General features: G+C 44.0%; 1 protein-coding gene across 7 annotated transcripts in view; it reads left to right on the top strand.

Annotated features, from left to right (window-relative positions):
• The window catches only part of ARHGAP6 (Rho GTPase activating protein 6), a 475,091-nt gene that overhangs the window by 401,261 nt on the left and 55,166 nt on the right, over positions 1-18,664 (top strand). For all 7 annotated transcript variants that reach the window (XM_082717092.1, XM_082717091.1, XM_082717097.1 and 4 more), the window contains exon 3: positions 18,353-18,424. In XM_082717092.1, the coding sequence (XP_082573218.1) occupies positions 18,353-18,424 (72 nt within the window). The remainder of the gene's footprint in view (positions 1-18,352; positions 18,425-18,664) is intronic.

Genomic DNA, 18,664 nt, shown 5'->3' on the forward strand with positions numbered 1-18,664 from the left:
GTCTCCGTTACTCGTTTCTGAGACTTGTGGTTCCCAGCATATTCACGGAAATATTTGCTCTGTTGAGATGTTCAAAGATGTTTGGGCTATTGGAGTTATTTTGATACTTTCTATCAAAATAGGAACGAATGATTTACAAATAATTTCTTACTGATGGAGGAGAGAAGGAATCGTGTGGCTGGGTAGAGAGAAACAGGCATCAACCCACCCGAGAGATCTGAAGCTCTTGTTCGAGGTAGACAATTGTAGATATCAACCGAAGTCCTTCAAATCCAGGACCAGCGCTGAGTGCCAAGATGGCAGCTTTGGTCCAAGAGTGGCCACTTGGCTCCATGTGAACCCCCAAGTCTGACCCGAAACAGGGTCAGACTCACTGTGTAAATAATTTATTCAGGAAAAAGCAGTATAGTGGCCACAGCCTAGAACCTAAAGAAATGATGACAAACCTAATGAGACAGTGGATATGATGAAAATAAAAACATTCTCGAGCTCACGCTTCTGTTCTTTGTCACTCTAGGAGGATTGTAGGGATTTGCTTATGGGTATCTGTTTGGAGACCCCTCTTCCTCTGGGAGACTGGTGCTTCCAGGGTTCAGATGAATGAAGCCTGGCATATTCATCAGCTACTGGGGTTCCCCTTAGAAAGGGAAGAATCGAGGAGTGGATGGTGGGGGAGTGACCGAAGCGACTCCCCAGAGTGACTGCAGGGATGGGGTCCAGAGCACCAGCAGAGTCTGACCTCTCGAGCTATACTGAGAGGTGGACATCGGCGACAGGGTGCAGAGGCAGGCCGATTAAAAGACGCTGTCAGCGAAGTAAGAAGCAGTGCCATCTTCTAGGAGTGAGGGTGGTAAGGAGGTCCTGGAGGCTTGCGGAAAGAGAAGAGGAGGGGAAGAGAGGGCGGCTGATGGCCCTGCGGAGGGGCAGGATTGCGAAGCAACCCGAAAGGTCCATTTGAGGCTAGTGGCTGGGAATTCAAATTACAAAATAAACATCCTGGCAGTAAACATAGCTAAACCGGGACATACCACTTTGCGCTTTAAATTCCCAGCCCTGGAGAATCCAATCTCTCCCCAAACTTAGGATTTTCTAGTTGAGCTCAGTGATGGTGGAGAGGGACAAGGCCATTGTAAGGACATCAGTGGTAGGCAAAAAACCACACTCCCAAAGGTGGCCACGTCCTCCTCCCTGGAGCCCACCAGTGTTCCCTGGTAGGCCTCCAAATCTTTGCAGATGTGATCAGTCAAGGTCCTTGAGATAGCAAGAGGATCCTGGTTTATCTGGGATGGCCAAGGCTAAGCAGTACAGGGTTACTGGAAAGCAGAGAAACTTTCCCAGCTACGGCTGAGTCTGAGAGAGCCAGGACTATTGGAGGAACAGTCAGAGCGAGGAAACGGATTCTCCTGAGAGCCCTGGAAGGGATACAAGCCTGCTGGTGCCTTGATTTTAGCCCAGCGAGACCTGTTCCAGACTTCTGACCTCCAGAAATGTGAAATGATAAAATTGAGTTGTTGAAGCCACTAAGTTGATGGTTGTTTGTTACAGAAGTGGTAGGAGGCTAGTTAATACAGCGTCCGCGGGAGTGATGAGAATTCCAGACCGTGGGATCTCAGTTGGAGAAGAAGAGGAGTTAGGAATAAATACAGAAGTCTGTATTTTTCTTGAATAAGAAGAATCCGTAAAGCAAAGATGTCAGTTATGTCATTGATGAGCTATAAACTGAGTGTGATTCCAAAAACCACACCAGAACAATTTGCTTTTGGATCATCACTAAATTGTTCTAAACATCTAGACAAATAACTGTGTACGAGTAGGCAGGGGAAATCTGAGAACGAGGTCAAGTGGAGAGTGTCCCTGCCCATTTATTAAAATGTCATACTACTAGAGCATTTAAAAGTATTATATTGCTGCCCATGGGCAGATCAATAGAAAGCAGCTGAGCCCAGAAATGAGCAAAAGTAAATACAGCAACTTATGACATGATAAATACTACTTTTTTTTTGATCAAGGGGAAAATGATGGATTATTATTAAGTATTAGTGACAGTGAGACAACTGTTGAGGAGAAAAGGTTGGACTCTAACCTTAGTCCTTACGTCGAAGTGAGCTGATATAAACTGTCAGTGTGCCAAAACAAACCATAAGTGGATATTTATTTATTTTTACATTGGAGAAGGCGTTACCCAGAAAACATAAAGAAAGAGAATGACATGTATCACTATGTTGAAGAAGAAAAGATAGAACCATTTGCGTGGCAAACAAACAAATAGAAATTCACACCACATCTGACCAGCTGAAGGCTGCCTTTTGTACCGTATAAGGCTTTATTACAAAAATTCCGGACTTCAAGCTCTATTACAAAGCTGTCATCATCAAGACAGCATGGTACTGGCACAAAAACAGACACATAGATCAATGGAACAGAATAGAGAGCCCAGAAATAGACCCTCAAATCTATGGTCAACTCATCTTTGACAAAGCAGGAAAGAATATCCAATGGAAAAAAGACAGCCTCTTCAATAAATGGTGCTGGGAAAATTGGACAGCCACATGCAGAAAAATGAAATTGGACCATTTCCTTACACCACACACAAAAATAGACTCAAAATGGATGAAGGACCTCAATGTGCGAAAGGAATCCATCAAAATCCTTGAGGAGAACACAGGCAGCAACCTCTTCGACCTCTGCCGCAGCAACATCTTCCTAGGAACAACGCAAAAGGCAAGGGAAGCAAGGGCAAAAATGAACTATTGGGATTTCATCAAGATCAAAAGCTTTTGCACAGCAAAGGAAACAGTTAACAAAATCAAAAGACAACTGACAGAATGGGAGAAGATATTTGCAAACGACATATCAGATAAAGGACTAGTGTCCAGAATCTATAAAGAACTTAGCAAACTCAACACCCAAAGAACAAATAATCCAATCAAGAAATGGGCAGAGGACATGAGCAGACATTTCTGCAAAGAAGACATCCAGATGGCCAACAGACACATGAAAAAGTGCTCCATATCACTCGGCATCAGGGAAATACAAATCAAAACCACAATGAGATATCACCTCACACCAGTCAGAATGGCTAAAATCAACAAGTCAGGAAATGACAGATGCTGGCGAGGATGTGGAGAAAGGGGAACCCTCCTACACTGTTGGTGGGAATGCAAGCTGGTGCAGCCACTCTGGAAAACAGCATGGAGGTTCCTCAGAATGTTGAAAATAGAACTGCCCTATGACCCAGCAATTGCACTATTGGGTATTTACCCTAAAGATACAAATGTAGTGATCCAAAGGGGCACATGCACCCGAATGTTTATAGCAGCAATGTCCACAATAGCCAAACTATGGAAAGAACCTAGATGTCCATCCACAGATGAATGGATCAAGAAGATGTGGTATATATACACAATGGAATACTATGCAGCCATCAAAAGAAATGAAATCTTGCCATTTGCGACAACATGGATGGAACTAGAGCGTATCAAGCTTAGCGAAATAAGTCAAGCAGAGAAAGACAACTATCATATGATCTCCCTGATATGAGGAAGTGGTGATGCAACATGGAGGCTTAAGTGGGTAGGAGAAGAATAAATGAAACAAGATGGGATTTGGAGGGAGACAAACCATAAGTGACTCTTAATCTCACAAAACAAACTGAGGGTTGCTGGGGGGAGGGGGTTTGGGAGAAGGGGGTGGGATTATGGACATTGGGGAGGGTATGTGCTTTGGTGAGTGCTGTGAAGTGTGTAAACCTGGTGATTCACAGACCTGTACCCCTGGGGATAAAAATATATGTTTATAAAAAAAAAAAAAAAAAAAAAAAAGAAAGGACCAATACCCAACTTTTGTAGCAACATGGACGGGACTGGAAGAGATTATGCTGAGTGAAATAAGTCAAGCAGAGAGAGTCAATTATCATATGGTTTCACTTATTTGTGGAGCATAACAAATAGCATGGAGGACATGGGGAGTTAGAGAGGAGAAGGGAGTTGGGGGAAATTGGAAGGGGAGGTGAACCATGAGAGACTATGGACTCTGAAAAACAATCTGAGGGTTTTGAAGGGGTGGGGGGTGGGAGGTTTGGGTACTAGGTGGTGGGTATTATAAAGGGCACGAATTGCATGGAGCACTGTGTGTGGTGAAAAATAATGAATACTGTTATGCTGAAAATAAAAAATAAATTAAAAAAAAAAAAAACAAATTACAAATTACAAATCTAGAAAAGACACATAATTAAAATATGCACAGATTATGGGCAGCACACAGAGAAAGCAACACAGTGGCTGAGAGATACTGAAAAAGGTGCTCACCCTCCTGTGTACCAAAGACATGCAAGCGAACCACCAAGGAGGGTTTGTTCCCCTCTTAGATTGGGGTGGCTCCAGAAGTTGGGTGATAAACTGTGGTAAACTCGAGGAGAGGACAGACACTCGCATGCAGTTGGAGGGGCCGCTCTTGTGGTAACTTACAAGGCAAATGGGCCACAGCCGACTTCTAAAGGGCTCAGCTCTCGTACCTCACAGATACACCCCTGTGTTAGCTGAGGTAGGCTAACCCTCCGTGCCTTAGCATGACAGAAGTTCCTTACTCAGACATGTGTCCCAGGCAGGGTGGCAGTGGGAGTGGGGAGAGGGACCAAACCGCATGCAATTATTCGGGGCCCTAGGCTTCTCATGTCTTGGGACTGCTTCCTTCCCAAGATCCATTCAGCCAGGAGACAATGCAAACTAAAAACGGATACTTATGTAAAGCTTACAAAATGACTGATAAGCTTAATTCGCTATCCCTTCTAATCTTAAGCTGTTTCAAAAAAGGACTTTTTTTCAGATGATAGTTTTAATATCTGTAGAGTTAGTTACATTTAAATTCCTTAAATAAAATTCCACTACTGAGTTTCTGTAACTAGTCACGTGTCTAGAAATGGCTTAAGGGACTAGAGAACCTAGAGAAATCTTCCATGGTAGCGATCAGGAGGTCTTTCGGTGGTAGGGATGCTACCTGTGATTTCCCTCTGAGCTTGAGTTTCCCCCATGGAGACAACCGTGGCATGTTTTTCCTCCTGATCAAAAGCTGCTCTCGGCATAGGCTTTGGAATCAGACCTCCTAGTCTGTAAATGGCCCAATCCTGAACAGCAGAACCAGGAAAACAGATGCGGGGAGCGGGGTCATGAAATTCAACAACACCTCAGGCCTGCGTGAACTTTTCATTTATTCACAGCACATCAACAGAGTACTACTTACCTATCAGATAGCGGGTTAGGCTCAGTTGACATGCATCTGGTAGCTTTTTAATACAGATGGTCTGAGGCGGGGGTTAGCCACTGGCCTGCTGGTCCTACCCAGCTCCCCAACTGTTTTCTGTAACTGAAGTCTCCCGGGAACGCCGCCGTGCTGTTCCACGTACGTCTTGTCTCTGCGGCTTTCAGGCAGCAAAGGCAGACTTAAGCCGTGACAGCCCCTATGTCTCACGGGCTCAAGTATTTACTCTCTGGGCCCTAGCAGGAAAATTTTGCTGTCGACGGTAAGATGAAAGGAAATGACTGACTTCTTCCACAGTCAGAAAAGCACGTTTCTCCGGGCGCTGTGGCATCCCCTCGTTCTATGAAAAACGAAGTATTTGAAGCCGAGTAGTTGTTCTACAAGACAGAAATGCTTAACGCATGTTGTCTGTAGTGCTCTCCCCCCCCCCCGGCGTCATTCAGCCAATTTCTGATAGCACATTGGAGAAAGGCTCAGTTTATGTATTTTGAGAGTACCCTGATGCCTCAAAATTGCTCTCATACCGCTTCCTTATAACATGGTCCCTCACCATTGTCACCGGGATAAAACCCAAGTAAACAACTCGGTGAAAATCAAGAAAATGGTATTTTTGGTGGGGTAACACTCAAGGTGTCTTTGGGATGTCAGTGTGGTTTGTGATTTAAGTGTTGATTTGAAAAAATAAGGGCAACCTGACGGACAAGGAAACGGAGCTTGGGTGTTCACGTGCCAGCCCTGGACAGGAGATCTGACTATCCTCTTCCCACGTCGTTCTTGCTGGCAGAGTCCAGGGGGAGAGGCGATGTGCTGGAACTGTTTGTCAAAGCCTTCTGTGTGTAAGTAAAAATGAAAATGAGAACTGGGGTAAAACCCACAAACTCCCCTAGAGGTGGAAACGTGGAAAGGAAGTCAGTGCCGCCCAGCAGGGCGATCAGAGGATAATGGCACCACTGGGCTTTGAGGCACTCAATGTGGATCTCCGTGGCGTGAGCTGACGAGCTAGGTGCGTCTTTCATGTGTCCACACTCACCTTTGCTGAGGCCTCCCAGAGGACTGTGATTCCCCCAGGGTCAGCCTCTGTCTTAGTTCTCTTTGAATCTGGAACACCAGGTAAACCACCCACTTCTCTGCCCGATTCCACCGCCCCCCCGCAAATCTTCGAGAACTGAATGAACACACACAGGCACCTCTCCTTTCAAATGAAGCTCCTTCCTCTCCTCTTCCCTAACTCCCCAAAGGGCATCACCCACGTCTTTCTCTCCTTTTCCTCAGGAGCCCCAGGAATGATTCTGGGACACAAGTGTTTCCCTGTTGCTTCACCCCATGCCCGGTTTCCGACTTTGGTTGATGGTCTCATAGGATTGATGTGAGGTTCAAAAGAAGTAAGAACCGTGGTGATGCTTCACACCTCTCCCGAAACTATGCACACTCTCAGGGAAAGTTACCTGTCCCCATCTCCGCCATCACTGTGCTCAGCACCAGGTCACTTCGTCTTGCACCTGCCCTCAGCTCGTCTTTATCTCTCATCTAAGCAACAGCCAGAGGTCCCCCACCTGCTTCCCTAAATTCGGGGCTTCTCCCTTATTCTGCCCACCACACCTGGAAACATGAGAGTGGTCTTCAACCACAGAATCTACTCCTTTCTTGGGGAAAAACCAAACAAACAAACAAGATGAAACAAAACTCCTGGGCCTCCTGTTGCCAACTAATGTTGTGATCCAAGCCATTTACTGCACCGTTGCATAGAAAAGAAAAATCCATTTTGCTTGCAGCCTCTGGTGGGAAAACACCACAGATTCATGCGCATTTGTCTCAGAGCACTAGGTTTCAAACTCTTTGTCCACCGTCTACCAGTGAGGGATACATTTTACTCCTCAGTCAGGAAACATATGAACCAAATGGTGCTCATATTTATCAGAGATACACTTCGATGTTGTCTCTACTGTTCTCTCTTATCCTCTTCTATATGATTCTTTATCCTTTCCTAAAACACACTCATGTGACCCACTAAATTTCCCTTGAGATCCACTAAGGGTTTGTGACCCACAGTTTGAATAGTGCAGTCTTGGAAGGAAGACGGAATAGAGGAAGGGGCAGTCAGGAAGGAAAGAACAAAAATGTCAATGTGGAAAACTTGTAGTTGTTCTTTGCTTTGGCTCCTAGGGCCCTGGGAAGGTGGATGGGGCATTGTTTCTATAGGGCCACAGAAAGGAACCAAGGTTGACCTTGGCCTAGGTACCTAGTCCCTTCTCGGTCCAGAGCCCAACTGTGGACGGCCAGCCAGGAGGCTTCCTTGTGCTGCTTCACTGCTCGCTCTCTCTCTCTCTCTCTCTGTCTCTCAATACCAAGCTAGGCATACAGCCCGGAGGAGGTAGATATGTGGGGCTTTAGCTTCTCAAGAGGTAGAAGTCTTTAACGAAGGCTACAGTATCATGTCAGAGGTAGTCCATGTCCTCTAGGACTTCCTAGTCAGTCAATAGAGAAAACACAGATCCATCAGTTATATGGAAAGAAGGAGCAGTGGATGGCATTTATCCACGATACCATTGGTGACACTTAGAGATACGAGCTGTCTCGTCTACCTAGTCCAGCAAAAGCTGGGAATGACAGAGCGGTTTCTCTGCAGGCTCCTCTGTCATTTTCTTCTTAGATGCTCTCCTCCGCATCCCCGGGCGTAGACCATGTCAAGTTCTCCCATGTAGGCCGCTGTATGATTCTGTTCTGCTGCTGAGTGACCAGCCCGCATGATAGCAAGTGGTTCTTCAAGCCATATGCTCTGTGCCTTTGTAGTCATAAGTGGTTTGCTTTATGTTCTCAGACCATAGTTTTCTATCCAAGGTCTTGTCCCTACTGGTCACGTATACACGTGACCATGTTTTATATATCTTTTATATATATCTTTGTTGGAGCGGCAACTATCGTTACACAAGGCTTTAGCATCTTGAACAAAACTGTTGTCACTGCAGTTTCTGAAATACTCTGGCACCTTTCAAGGGTTTGAAGACTACACTATTCTCTCTGTCGGGACCATGACCCAAAAGTAAACCTGATAATTACAAAGAATGTCTCATCCCTGAAATATGAATAGGAGCTCCCATTTTTGCTCTTTTTCTTTGTTTCCCCCGGGGGGAGACAAAGGCAGGTAGGTATTAACTGAAATTAAATACTAAGTGCTTTTAAACCAATCAGGCTTTCCAGATCATTTGAGATGAAGTCCTCAGGATGATTTCCAAATTGAATTAGTGGGTGTTTATAAAATTGTTACAAAGGGAAAGCTCTGAAAAAGTAGTTTCGGGGGTCTTCACTTAAGATAGGAGTGAACAGACTGCAGCCCAAAGGCCAAATCTAGTCCACTGTCTATTTTTATAAATAAAGTTTTATTAAAACACAGCCACCCCCATTTGTTGCTGTATTGTCTAAGGTTGTTTCAGTGCTACTGCAGAAGAGTGGAATAGTTTTGGCAGAGACCGTACGGCCCACAAAGCTGAAGATATTTACAATCTAGACCTTTACAGAAATGGCTTGTTGGCCTCTGAGTTAAGAGATTAATATTAATTTGATATAGTAATTCAGTTATTATCTATGTAGTTGATCAAGCATACCATTCTCTTCATTTCAGTGTCTTCACTATCTTTATTTTGCAAGTGTTTTTTTAATGATCAGACCTTTGCAACTCTCAATGTTTTGAGTGTTCGTTGTGTTTATGCCTTTTTTAAAAAGATTTTATTTATTTATTTGACAGAAAGAGAGAGCGAGGGAGAGCATGAGCAGGGGAGAGGGGCAGAAGGAGAGGGAGAAGCAGGCTGCCTGCTGAGAAGGGAGCCCGATGCAGGGCTCAAACCCAGGACCCTGAGATCCTGACCCGAGCCAAAGACAGATGCTTAACTGACTGAGCCGCCCAGGTGTCCTTAAGTGTTATATAGTATATGCATATTTTATTTCTATTATAAACACTCAAATATAAGCCATATTATATTCATATTATATTATACAATATAATTCTATTATATTCACTTATAATTCACTTATAATTCAATTACCCTCCTTATCCTAGATCCCACCCAATGTACAAACATTCTGACTTTCCAGGGATGTCTTTTGTAGGGATGCCTGGCAATACCTGTCAAGGCTGGTGCTCACATAAGTAGAAAAACACATCCCACAGCAGAGTTTCCGATTATCCACTGTTAAGATGCTTTGGCTGCAAATTACAGAAACCCAACCCAAAGTGGCTTAAATAATAAAGAGACTGATTATATTGCTTTACAAGGAGCCCGTAGATAGACTAGTTTTAGGACTTGGGAATTTCTTATTGGCCATCATGCGTGGGTCACTCTGTTCTTTGGCTGGCGTCCCTCGTCACAAAATGACTGCAGCGGCCTCCGGTATCCCAGCCTCTATAGCAGCACAAAGAAGCAGAGAAGCAGGGACTCTTCATCAGGTATCTTTTGAGTAATAGAGGGGTGTTTCCCTGCGGCTTCCCAGGAGACTTCCCTCCCTTCCCCATCCCCAGAATGGCAACGTCTGCCAGTGTCCAAATCCACAGAAGCAAGCAGAAAGAAATCACTGGAATTGGTTGGACCTCAGATTCCTTTCCTGAGCCTGGGCTGAGTACTCACCCCAGGCTGCGTATGTGACCACTGGGAGGGTGAGCACCTAGCAAATCAGGGAAAGAAAAAAAATTGGTGGGGAACATAGTAGGGTAAAGGTGGATTTAGATTAGAAACTATCGGTATACATAACGGCAACGTCATCCGTCATTGCAAAGAAGCAATAGGAAGGAAGCCATTCTTCGGTCTCATGTATTTGCTTTGGTGTCTAGCATGGGCCTTGGCATAGATCTGTGGCTCAGGATATATGTGAGAAATTGAAGGCAATGGATTTAGAATTCAATCAGAGCACATTTATTTATACAGTGTTTTCCGTGTTGTGAAGAATGATTTCCCATGTCTCAAAGAATAATCAAAAGCAAGGATGGAAAAAGAAAGGATGAAGACCCTAATACTTTTCCTCTAATTACGTCATTGGTCCGGTAACTGCCTTTGTGAGAGCTGTTTTCATGGGAGCAACTGGCAGAAATTTGGAAGCATTCCCAAAGCTTAAAGTTTATGACTTAAAGATATTTGATTCTCTTCTTACGTGTTCACTATAAAACAGCAGCTGTCAAAAGAAAGTCTGTAGCATTGGCCCCTTACGCTGATCAAAAATCAGACCGTGTGTAGACCCTTGTCTGTCTACCTTTTCAACTTGAACTACAAGCTTTGGCTTTAAAACAAGTCATGATGAAACTTCTTTAATTTGGAGTTTAATTTCCTTAACAATCCAGGGCATTTCTCTGGGATAAGTGATCTTTGTCTTTTTGTTTTCCTGCCTGCTTTCGTTCCCTTGTGCTCCAGGAAAGAAACACGGCTTAAGGAAAAGACCTGCCAAAAGCCATTTCTCTTGCTCTGATATTTGGAAACTTCTGTCTCTGCAGGTATAATGCCTACCTAGGCTAAGTTAAAAGCATTGTTTTTGATTTAAGGAATATGCTGTAAGAAATGCAAGTTAGGATGCCTGGAAAGACAAAAGACCAGCAGGGCTGCTCCTTTGGAACATGGGCTTATAGCTTTTTATTTTCTTTACTCACAGCATTTAAATATGGAAAAATGACAGCAAGTAAAAGATCCTTCTAGGGCATAATTTGATCATGACTGGTTATTACAGCAAGCAGTGATCATGAAGAATGCCTGGTTAAGGAGAAACCATCGTTGAGCTTTTCAAACCCATGGAGTCCCAGCCATGTGATAAGCTTCCCTACCTTGCGTTTTGATAGAATAACAAGATGTGAGCAACACATCAAATATCTCAGTGATTTTCTGTAATAGAAAAACACCTGCTTTGAGGCTCAAAAATCTACAAGGTGTTTTTTTTTTCCTCTTAAGGAAAAATTTCAGAACAGAGTACTTTGCCAAAATAATTTACACAAAGCGGAGAAGGCTTCTTAGCATTTAATTTAACGGGAAGCATGGGCGACCTCCAAGAGCTGACTCCCTTTACAACAGTGAGAGAGACTCACAGAATGTTCTTGTTTTCTGACCGCAGCTTTGCTAATTTCACCACCACTTCAACATGTAAACTGCGAGGATTAGTACATTTCACAAGTACTTTGTGGAGCCTCCGCTCTAAGGAGAGGCATCTGTATTGCTTAAGAATGCCATAAATATTTTCTTCCCTGAGAAACATAGACACTTTGGAAACAGATTTTGCAAAATCTAACCCACAGGGTGCTAGCAGGCTAAAGAAACAATGCTTAATTCATTGGGGTTCACACCAAGAAAAATTACTCAATCACCGTGTTTCTACTTGCCTCCTATTACAATCAAGGTTAATGGAAGAACTGCTAGGGAGAAGGTGATATAAAAACGGAAACTTTGACCTTTGAACTTGATTAAATAACCAACAGTCTATAGCATGGAAGATTTCTTAAAACCTGAAAAAATATATAGTCAGATCCAAACTTGATCCAACAGTGGGACACGTTTGGGCTTGAATACATTGTTTGCCATGATTTCCATGTAGACTGTTTTCTTCCAGAATTCTAACTTGTCACTCTCCTGAGCCCTAGATCCCACTAAAGAAACTGTGGGGGTTAATAAGCTTCTCATCTTTTTTCCCCAATAGAGTGCTTGTTTTATAAAGGGTTGGATTACCAGGAATAAGAGGCTTAGGATAAGAAAGGACCTCCTAGACTAAATAGTCACCATGTGATTTAGTGGAGGGAACCCCCACCAAAATTCAAAGGCCCCTGAGAGGCCTCACCTCGTCCTTTCAGACTGAACGCGAACGTTAGCCTTCTCAAGCAGAGTTGGAGACACAGCCTTCTCACTTCTGACCTCCCACTTGCTAGATGCCTCCGCTGAAATGTTTCTTCATTTCACTTTCGTGAGTTTTCCATGTATCTGTCTTTGGCACTAAACTCTGTGTCCGTTCACCTGGGTTCATAGCACCAAGCTCCGTCTCCCCTACAGCATGGGCTGTATCGGTGTTGGATGGAGGGATGGATGGAGCAGGGATGGATCAATGTATGGGGGACGAGCCCGCTTTCTGGGGGGACAACAGATAACTTGTACAGTATAAATCATATTCCCATGCCAAGGAGATCCGTCACATTCTGTGGCACAGTATCCGGGGACAGAGAATATTTGTTTGCACACCGAGGCCAGAACGCTGTTTCAGCTCCTCTCCTGAACCTCTACAGTGAATCCCAGTTCAGCTTTCAGACTGCAGCATCGCACTGGCCACATCGGGTCCCCTATCCTGGGCTTGCTGCCGCATTTCCTGCCGAGAAGTAGAGGTGTCCGTTTTCCTACTAGCTACCTCCCCCTTTTTATCAGGACTACCCTCCCTTCTGTTTCTCCAGATGGACTTTGAAAAGGCAACTCAAAGCAGTAGGGACAATTTCAAGTCCATCCCACTGAGGATGGCGATGGCAGTAACAACTGTCCCCAACCCACCCAGCCGCCTTTTCCTGGGATGGGTCTTTGCCTGGCGTTTTGTCATCAGTCCTGCCAGGCTTTCAATATTGACTTAAACACACCAGATGAACTTATACCACTGAGATGAATCACTGGAAAACACTAGATGTGGAGTATGGGTGCAAGGAATGGCCTTCAGGTGCCAGGACCACTAATAATAACGTAACTTCTTTGACAAACCTTCCTGTCCCCAACTGGAAAGAAAGTATCTGATTTAGTCTTTTTCTTGCTTTCGATTTAGAAGTCTGTGGCCTGAGAGCCCTCAAAAGGGGAGGCGGATGAGACTAAAGGATGAGTTTGAGTTTTAGTGAGGGATAAAACATAGTTTTAGCAAACATTTTGATAAGACACGCACATCCATTGTACAGCTTGCCTTATCCACGTTCCTTCATGTAATTTAAACACTGTATTTCGGTTCATCAGAACAGTCATGGGAACTTGAAAAGGAAACAGATGTATATACATATCCGTGTTCTTGGAGGCAAACAATCAGGCAACAAGTCTGGATAACTTACGCAGAAAAGGGATTTAGGGAACCTAAGAAATAGGAGGGATCGTGGGACACTCTAATCCGCCACCTATGAAAATATCACCAGCGCCATAACAACACGTGGTCGAACCTCTCATCTGCCCACTCCCTTTCCAGGAAACGTGCTACACCAGAATGGCAGGCATAACAGATGCTTTACATTGGCCCAGACCCCTGGTTTCTTCCAGATCAGAGAGATGTGACTAGGAAGATTATTTCAGGAGTTCCAGCCAGGTCAGAAACTCTGACTTGGGAGTCACCTTCTCACCATGAAGTTGAGCTCTACGGCCTGTGTGTTTCCGAGGACCCCCGTGAGCCGTGAGAGCCTCCACCTTCTCGTGTGTGTGACAGATGAGGCCTCAGCCTTTGCTTGAATTCGTGCAGTACCGGGGTGAAAGGGTTTTTTTTTAAAACATCAACACGACTGCTTTATTCTAGAATAATTTTAGATTTATAGAAAAGTTATAAAGACAGTTACAGAGTTCCCTTCTACCCTTCAGCCAGTCTTCTTTAATGACCTTGTGCCCTATGTAACCTTGGTACACTTATCACCACAAAGGACCCAACATCGATACGTTGCTATCAGCCAAACTTCAGACTTTGATCCGATTTTACCAGTTTCCCCACGAAATCTCCTTTCTCTGACCCAACATCCTATCTACGATATGCCATGCACTTGGCCGGGCATCTTTTTTGTTTTTCTTTTCTTTTCTCTCTTTTTTGAAAATAGTAAACATTTCTGATCTCACACAGTTTCCGGGACTATCACAGCCCGGCTGCTCTGGTTTAGGTTCTGATCTGTGAGGTTTGCCGTCAAGCTCAGCTGGGGCCGCAGTCATCTGAAGGGTTGACTGGGGCAGGAGAATCGGTGGCCCGGCCCACTCGCAGGGCTGCTGGCGAGAGACCCCATGTCCCCACCGCATAGCCCTTTTCATAGCACTGCTCATGACGTGGCTTCCCCCAGAGTGAGGGATTCGAGACAGAAAGAGCAGCGAAGACAGAAGCCACTGTGAGCAGTGCTTTCTTTTTTCTTTTCTTTTCTTTTTTTGGGGGGGTGGGTGGGGTGAAGCAGCTCATTCCATTGCTGAACAGCTCCATTTGCTGAGAAAACAGCCTTCCTGTAATCTCCTCCTGGATCCGTGCTCTGGCCAGTGGAGGGCTGGCCAGGAAGTCTCTCCATCCACCATGTTTAGTCCTCAAAAGAAAGAAAGAAAAAAAAAGAAAGAAAAAAGAACTAGTGTCCCCTGAGTCTTCCCCACCTGCCAAAGACACACTTATGCATCCATTCAGACAACCGGTCATCATCAAATGCGGTTCCGCACTGACCTAAACAAGGGTGAGATGCTTCATACAGAGAAACGGAAGGCTGTTTATTCAAAGAACCTGCTCTATTCCCCTACCTGTAGACAGGATTCTGGTAGAAAGATAGCCATAGGCAGACTTGCCTTTCTTTCCAAATTGAAAAAAATTGTTATTCAACTGGATACGTAAAAGCTCAACACTTTATAAACATTTTTTATTGTTCTGCCTCAAACAGAAACAGAGATTGGGTATGGGTCGAGCATTGTGATAACTGGGAAAATGTGACTCTTCTGGAGTTGGGTGTCACATGGCTGGAGCCTATAGCTGTCCTCTAGGTAGAGTTATGCACAGACCAGGGCTTCTCAACCAGAGTGATTTTGTCCCCGCGGGACATTTGGCGACATCCAGAGACATACATTACTGGTTTTCACCACAGGGACTGGGTGGGCTCTCTGGCATCCCGGAAATTGAGCCCAGGGATGCTTCTAGATATCCTACTGTGCACAGGACAGTTCCTCCCAGCAAAGAGTTACCAGCCCCCAGCGTCGCTAGATGCAAGTCGAGTGGTTAGGTGCCATCTCTTAAGGGCCACTTCCCGTTCGGCCACCAAGTGTCTCTTTTATAGCATTTTCCCTTCCCTTTTCACTGAGCTCCCCTCGCTGCCCGTGAATTCCTTCAGTTTGCCTTCTCTGAGAGTTTAGGTTTCTGGTCCAAGTCAACAGCAAGGCAGCTGGGGTTGGGAAAAGTAAGGGAAGTGGGTGCCAAAAGGCATTCTTTCAAACTTCCCTCAGCAGGAATTTTCTGGAGATTGGAAACAAGCTAGAACCTTCCTATGAGGCTAGGATGGAGTACAAACTCCAAGACTTGCCAGGTGTGCTGTGGCCCAGGGTCACTTATCCATGCTGACCTGGGGTGAGTGTGAGGACTGTCTCATGAAGTGAAAAAGAGAATGTTTGTATCTGTTGTAAATAGCTAAGCATTTTTTAAATTGTAGGCCACTATTCACAAAGATCACATTTTTTTCCCCTATAAGGAGGCTTCAAGATATTGTTTGGAATCTTGGAATTTGAAGTACACATTATCCTTATGGGACTATGTGAACTCTCATGCTGGTGGGAATACAAATGAGCGAACCTACCTGGAAAATGTTTGATGTTACCTAGTAGAGGCCAAGATTGCATACGTGCTAGCCTGACAACGCAGCTTGTACATATCTCTCCCCAGAACAGTGGCTTTTAGATTTCAGTGGGAACTAGCCCCTGGTGGGCTAGGGAAAGCACACATTGTGGGGCCCCGCCCCAGAGTTCCTGAGTCAGTAGCTTTGGGGTTGGACCATAGAATTTGCAGCTCTACAGAGTTTCCAGGCACTACCGATGCCAGTGGTCCCAGAGCCACATTCCAAGAACCACTGTCTGAGAGAGGGTCTTGGACATGGACATAGCAAGACATGCACAACATTTCTCAAAGACATTGGTCCTGAGAGTCTCAAGCTAAAAACAACTCAAATTTCCAGTGAACCGTGGTATATTCGTACCAGAAAGCAGTATACAGCCACCTGAACGAGTGATCCGCAGCCACCTGCCTCCACGGGAAGAATTTCCAAAGTGTTGATGAATGGCATAAAAGAGGCAGGAGAGAATACCTACACTGTGACTCCATCGAGGGGATCCCAAAAGTTGGAAAATAAACTGTATTCTTTATAAATGCATCTGTAGATGGTAAAACTACGAAGAAAAACAAATGCTTGATTATTGCAAATACCAGACCAGTGATCACCTGGGGGGAAAAGTTGGGAGACACACAGGGGGCTTGGGCATGAGCGGTGGTCGACCTCGGAACTTGGCTGTTGTGGTGTGGGATTTGGCCTCTTGTTATTTATTTAAACTGCACATTTGTAGTTATTCACATCTTTATATATGCTACAGCTTCCAATTAAAAAGAAGTTTTAAAAAAACTATCTTTAAAGAAAATGTCCCCTATCGTATCTCTCTGTGTGCTGGTTCTTTGACAACTTGCTTGAATTTTAGGATCTGCCCACTGGTTATACGAAAACGAAGTCTCTTTAGCTTTACTGTATAGTTTAGTTATTCTTCTATTTGGTTATTATTCTTTAGTCAATGATTAAAATGAAGGAATGATGGAATGTTATTAAAGAAATATACCCTTGTTACAGTCAGAGACGCATGGAGATGTGAAATGATGAACAGTGTTAACAAAGTAAAAGTCCTATCCTGTTTGGAGAATGGGATTTGAGTCTTGTGTTGTTAGTATACTTATTGTCATATATTTTATAATAAGTTATGGGTAGGCCCATTTAAATAATCATCATCTAGACACTGGAGATAAGAACATACCCATAGGGAGAGGTGGCTGTCTCTTCGCCGCATTACAAGTGACTTACTCTTGCCCCCCTGTACAAACCTCATGGCTGTAAGGGTGCAGGCTCTTACGAACTATGTCCATTTTGTGGGAGGAGAGGCATTCTTGCAATATTTCTTTGCTTTTTGAAAGAAGAGGAATTGTCTGTGTCTGTTGATTATACTGTGATATCTTTTGCCTCCAAAAGTCTGGAGAGAAGAATTGGGAACATCTGCAGCCCCACGAGGATCCTGGGAATGCTCATTTCTGGTTAAGCATGTGCATGCTGTCTTTTTCTGATATCAGCGTTTGGCTTTGAAATTTTATTGGGCTGAGTCTCCTTCTGGACTATACTTTTGAGTGTATCCTGTAAAAAAAAAAAAAAATTCTAAATCCTCCTTTTAAACCCAAGTTTCCTTGCAGCATGGGCTGCATTTCCCCTACTTGACCTCCGTGTGGATTCCCGAGGTGTGCCTCCCACACGTTGGGTTGACGGTTGTGTAATCTTCAAACACATTCTTGCCATGATGACTGGCAACGTTTTCCGATGACATCCCAGGAATTTGATTGCAGCTGCCTACTGATATGAGTGGTATCTTTATTATTTGGAGAGTTAGCCAGACATGCTACATACGTTTGTTGCAAGTGCAAGATGCTGGAAGGGGTATATTCTTTACTTACTGTAGTGAAAACTTTGAAATGACCCAAATGTCCATTTAGTGGGGGGATGGTTAATAAAACTACAGTACAGCCACAGAGATCTACAGAGAAAGTAAATCTGAATTCATGCCTATGAGTCAGGGTTCCCATGAGGCATTTGATGTACAACGTTTCATCAAGTCTCACAACAACCTCATGAAATTCCCATTTTATAGACGAGGACGCAGAGACTTGTCCCATGTCACACAGTTAGTAAATGGTGCAGCAATAGTTAGATCTGACTTCTCTAGACTCCCAAACTCATCTCCTTATCCAGTTACACTCTACCAGCTTATAAATGTCAAAATCATATGTCCTGTTGACTTTCCTCTCGTGGAGATTTGATTCAAGATGACATTAGTTTGCATAAATATGAAAAATAGAAAGAGACCCATTTAATAGCAACAGAAGACATATCTAAGTGTCAACACTCAATTAATTCTGAAGGAGGTACGTTTCCTGTACTTTCATGATTGAAACAAAATTTGAGAGCATACATCAAGGTTCTCGTTGCGTGCACTATCAAGTCAGGGATTTCTGTGTATTTTCAGAGCCATTATTCTGCCTAAAATGTCCAATTAGGAGCGAAGTAAGTGAGAAGTCATGCTTTTGCTCAAATGTAGGTATTGATGGTATAAGATACCACATGTGTGCTTCTGTTTACAACTTTTCTTTCTTTTAATACTTACAGATGGACAGAAGAGAAAGAAATCTTTGCGAAAGAAACTGGATTCACTAGGAAAGGAGAAAAACAAAGACAGAGGTAAGGGACAGAATGAACTAGAGCTGAGGCATCTTCTATGGAGCATAATGGTTGAATTTGGTGGAGTTTTTGAATTGCATAGATTTATGCGGTTCGACTCTATTATGCAAACTGGATTTCTACAATGGAATGTCATTAAGGCCTGTTTTGGTCTACTCTTTTGTGTTTGAGTGGCCCTGTACTGAATTGATGAATTCAACTGGTTTGAGCAAAGTGTGACTTGGGCCAAGTTTATGGTTC

Source organism: Mustela nivalis (assembly GCF_964662115.1).
Source record: "Mustela nivalis genome assembly, chromosome: X".
Classification (NCBI taxonomy): Eukaryota; Metazoa; Chordata; class Mammalia; order Carnivora; family Mustelidae; genus Mustela; species Mustela nivalis.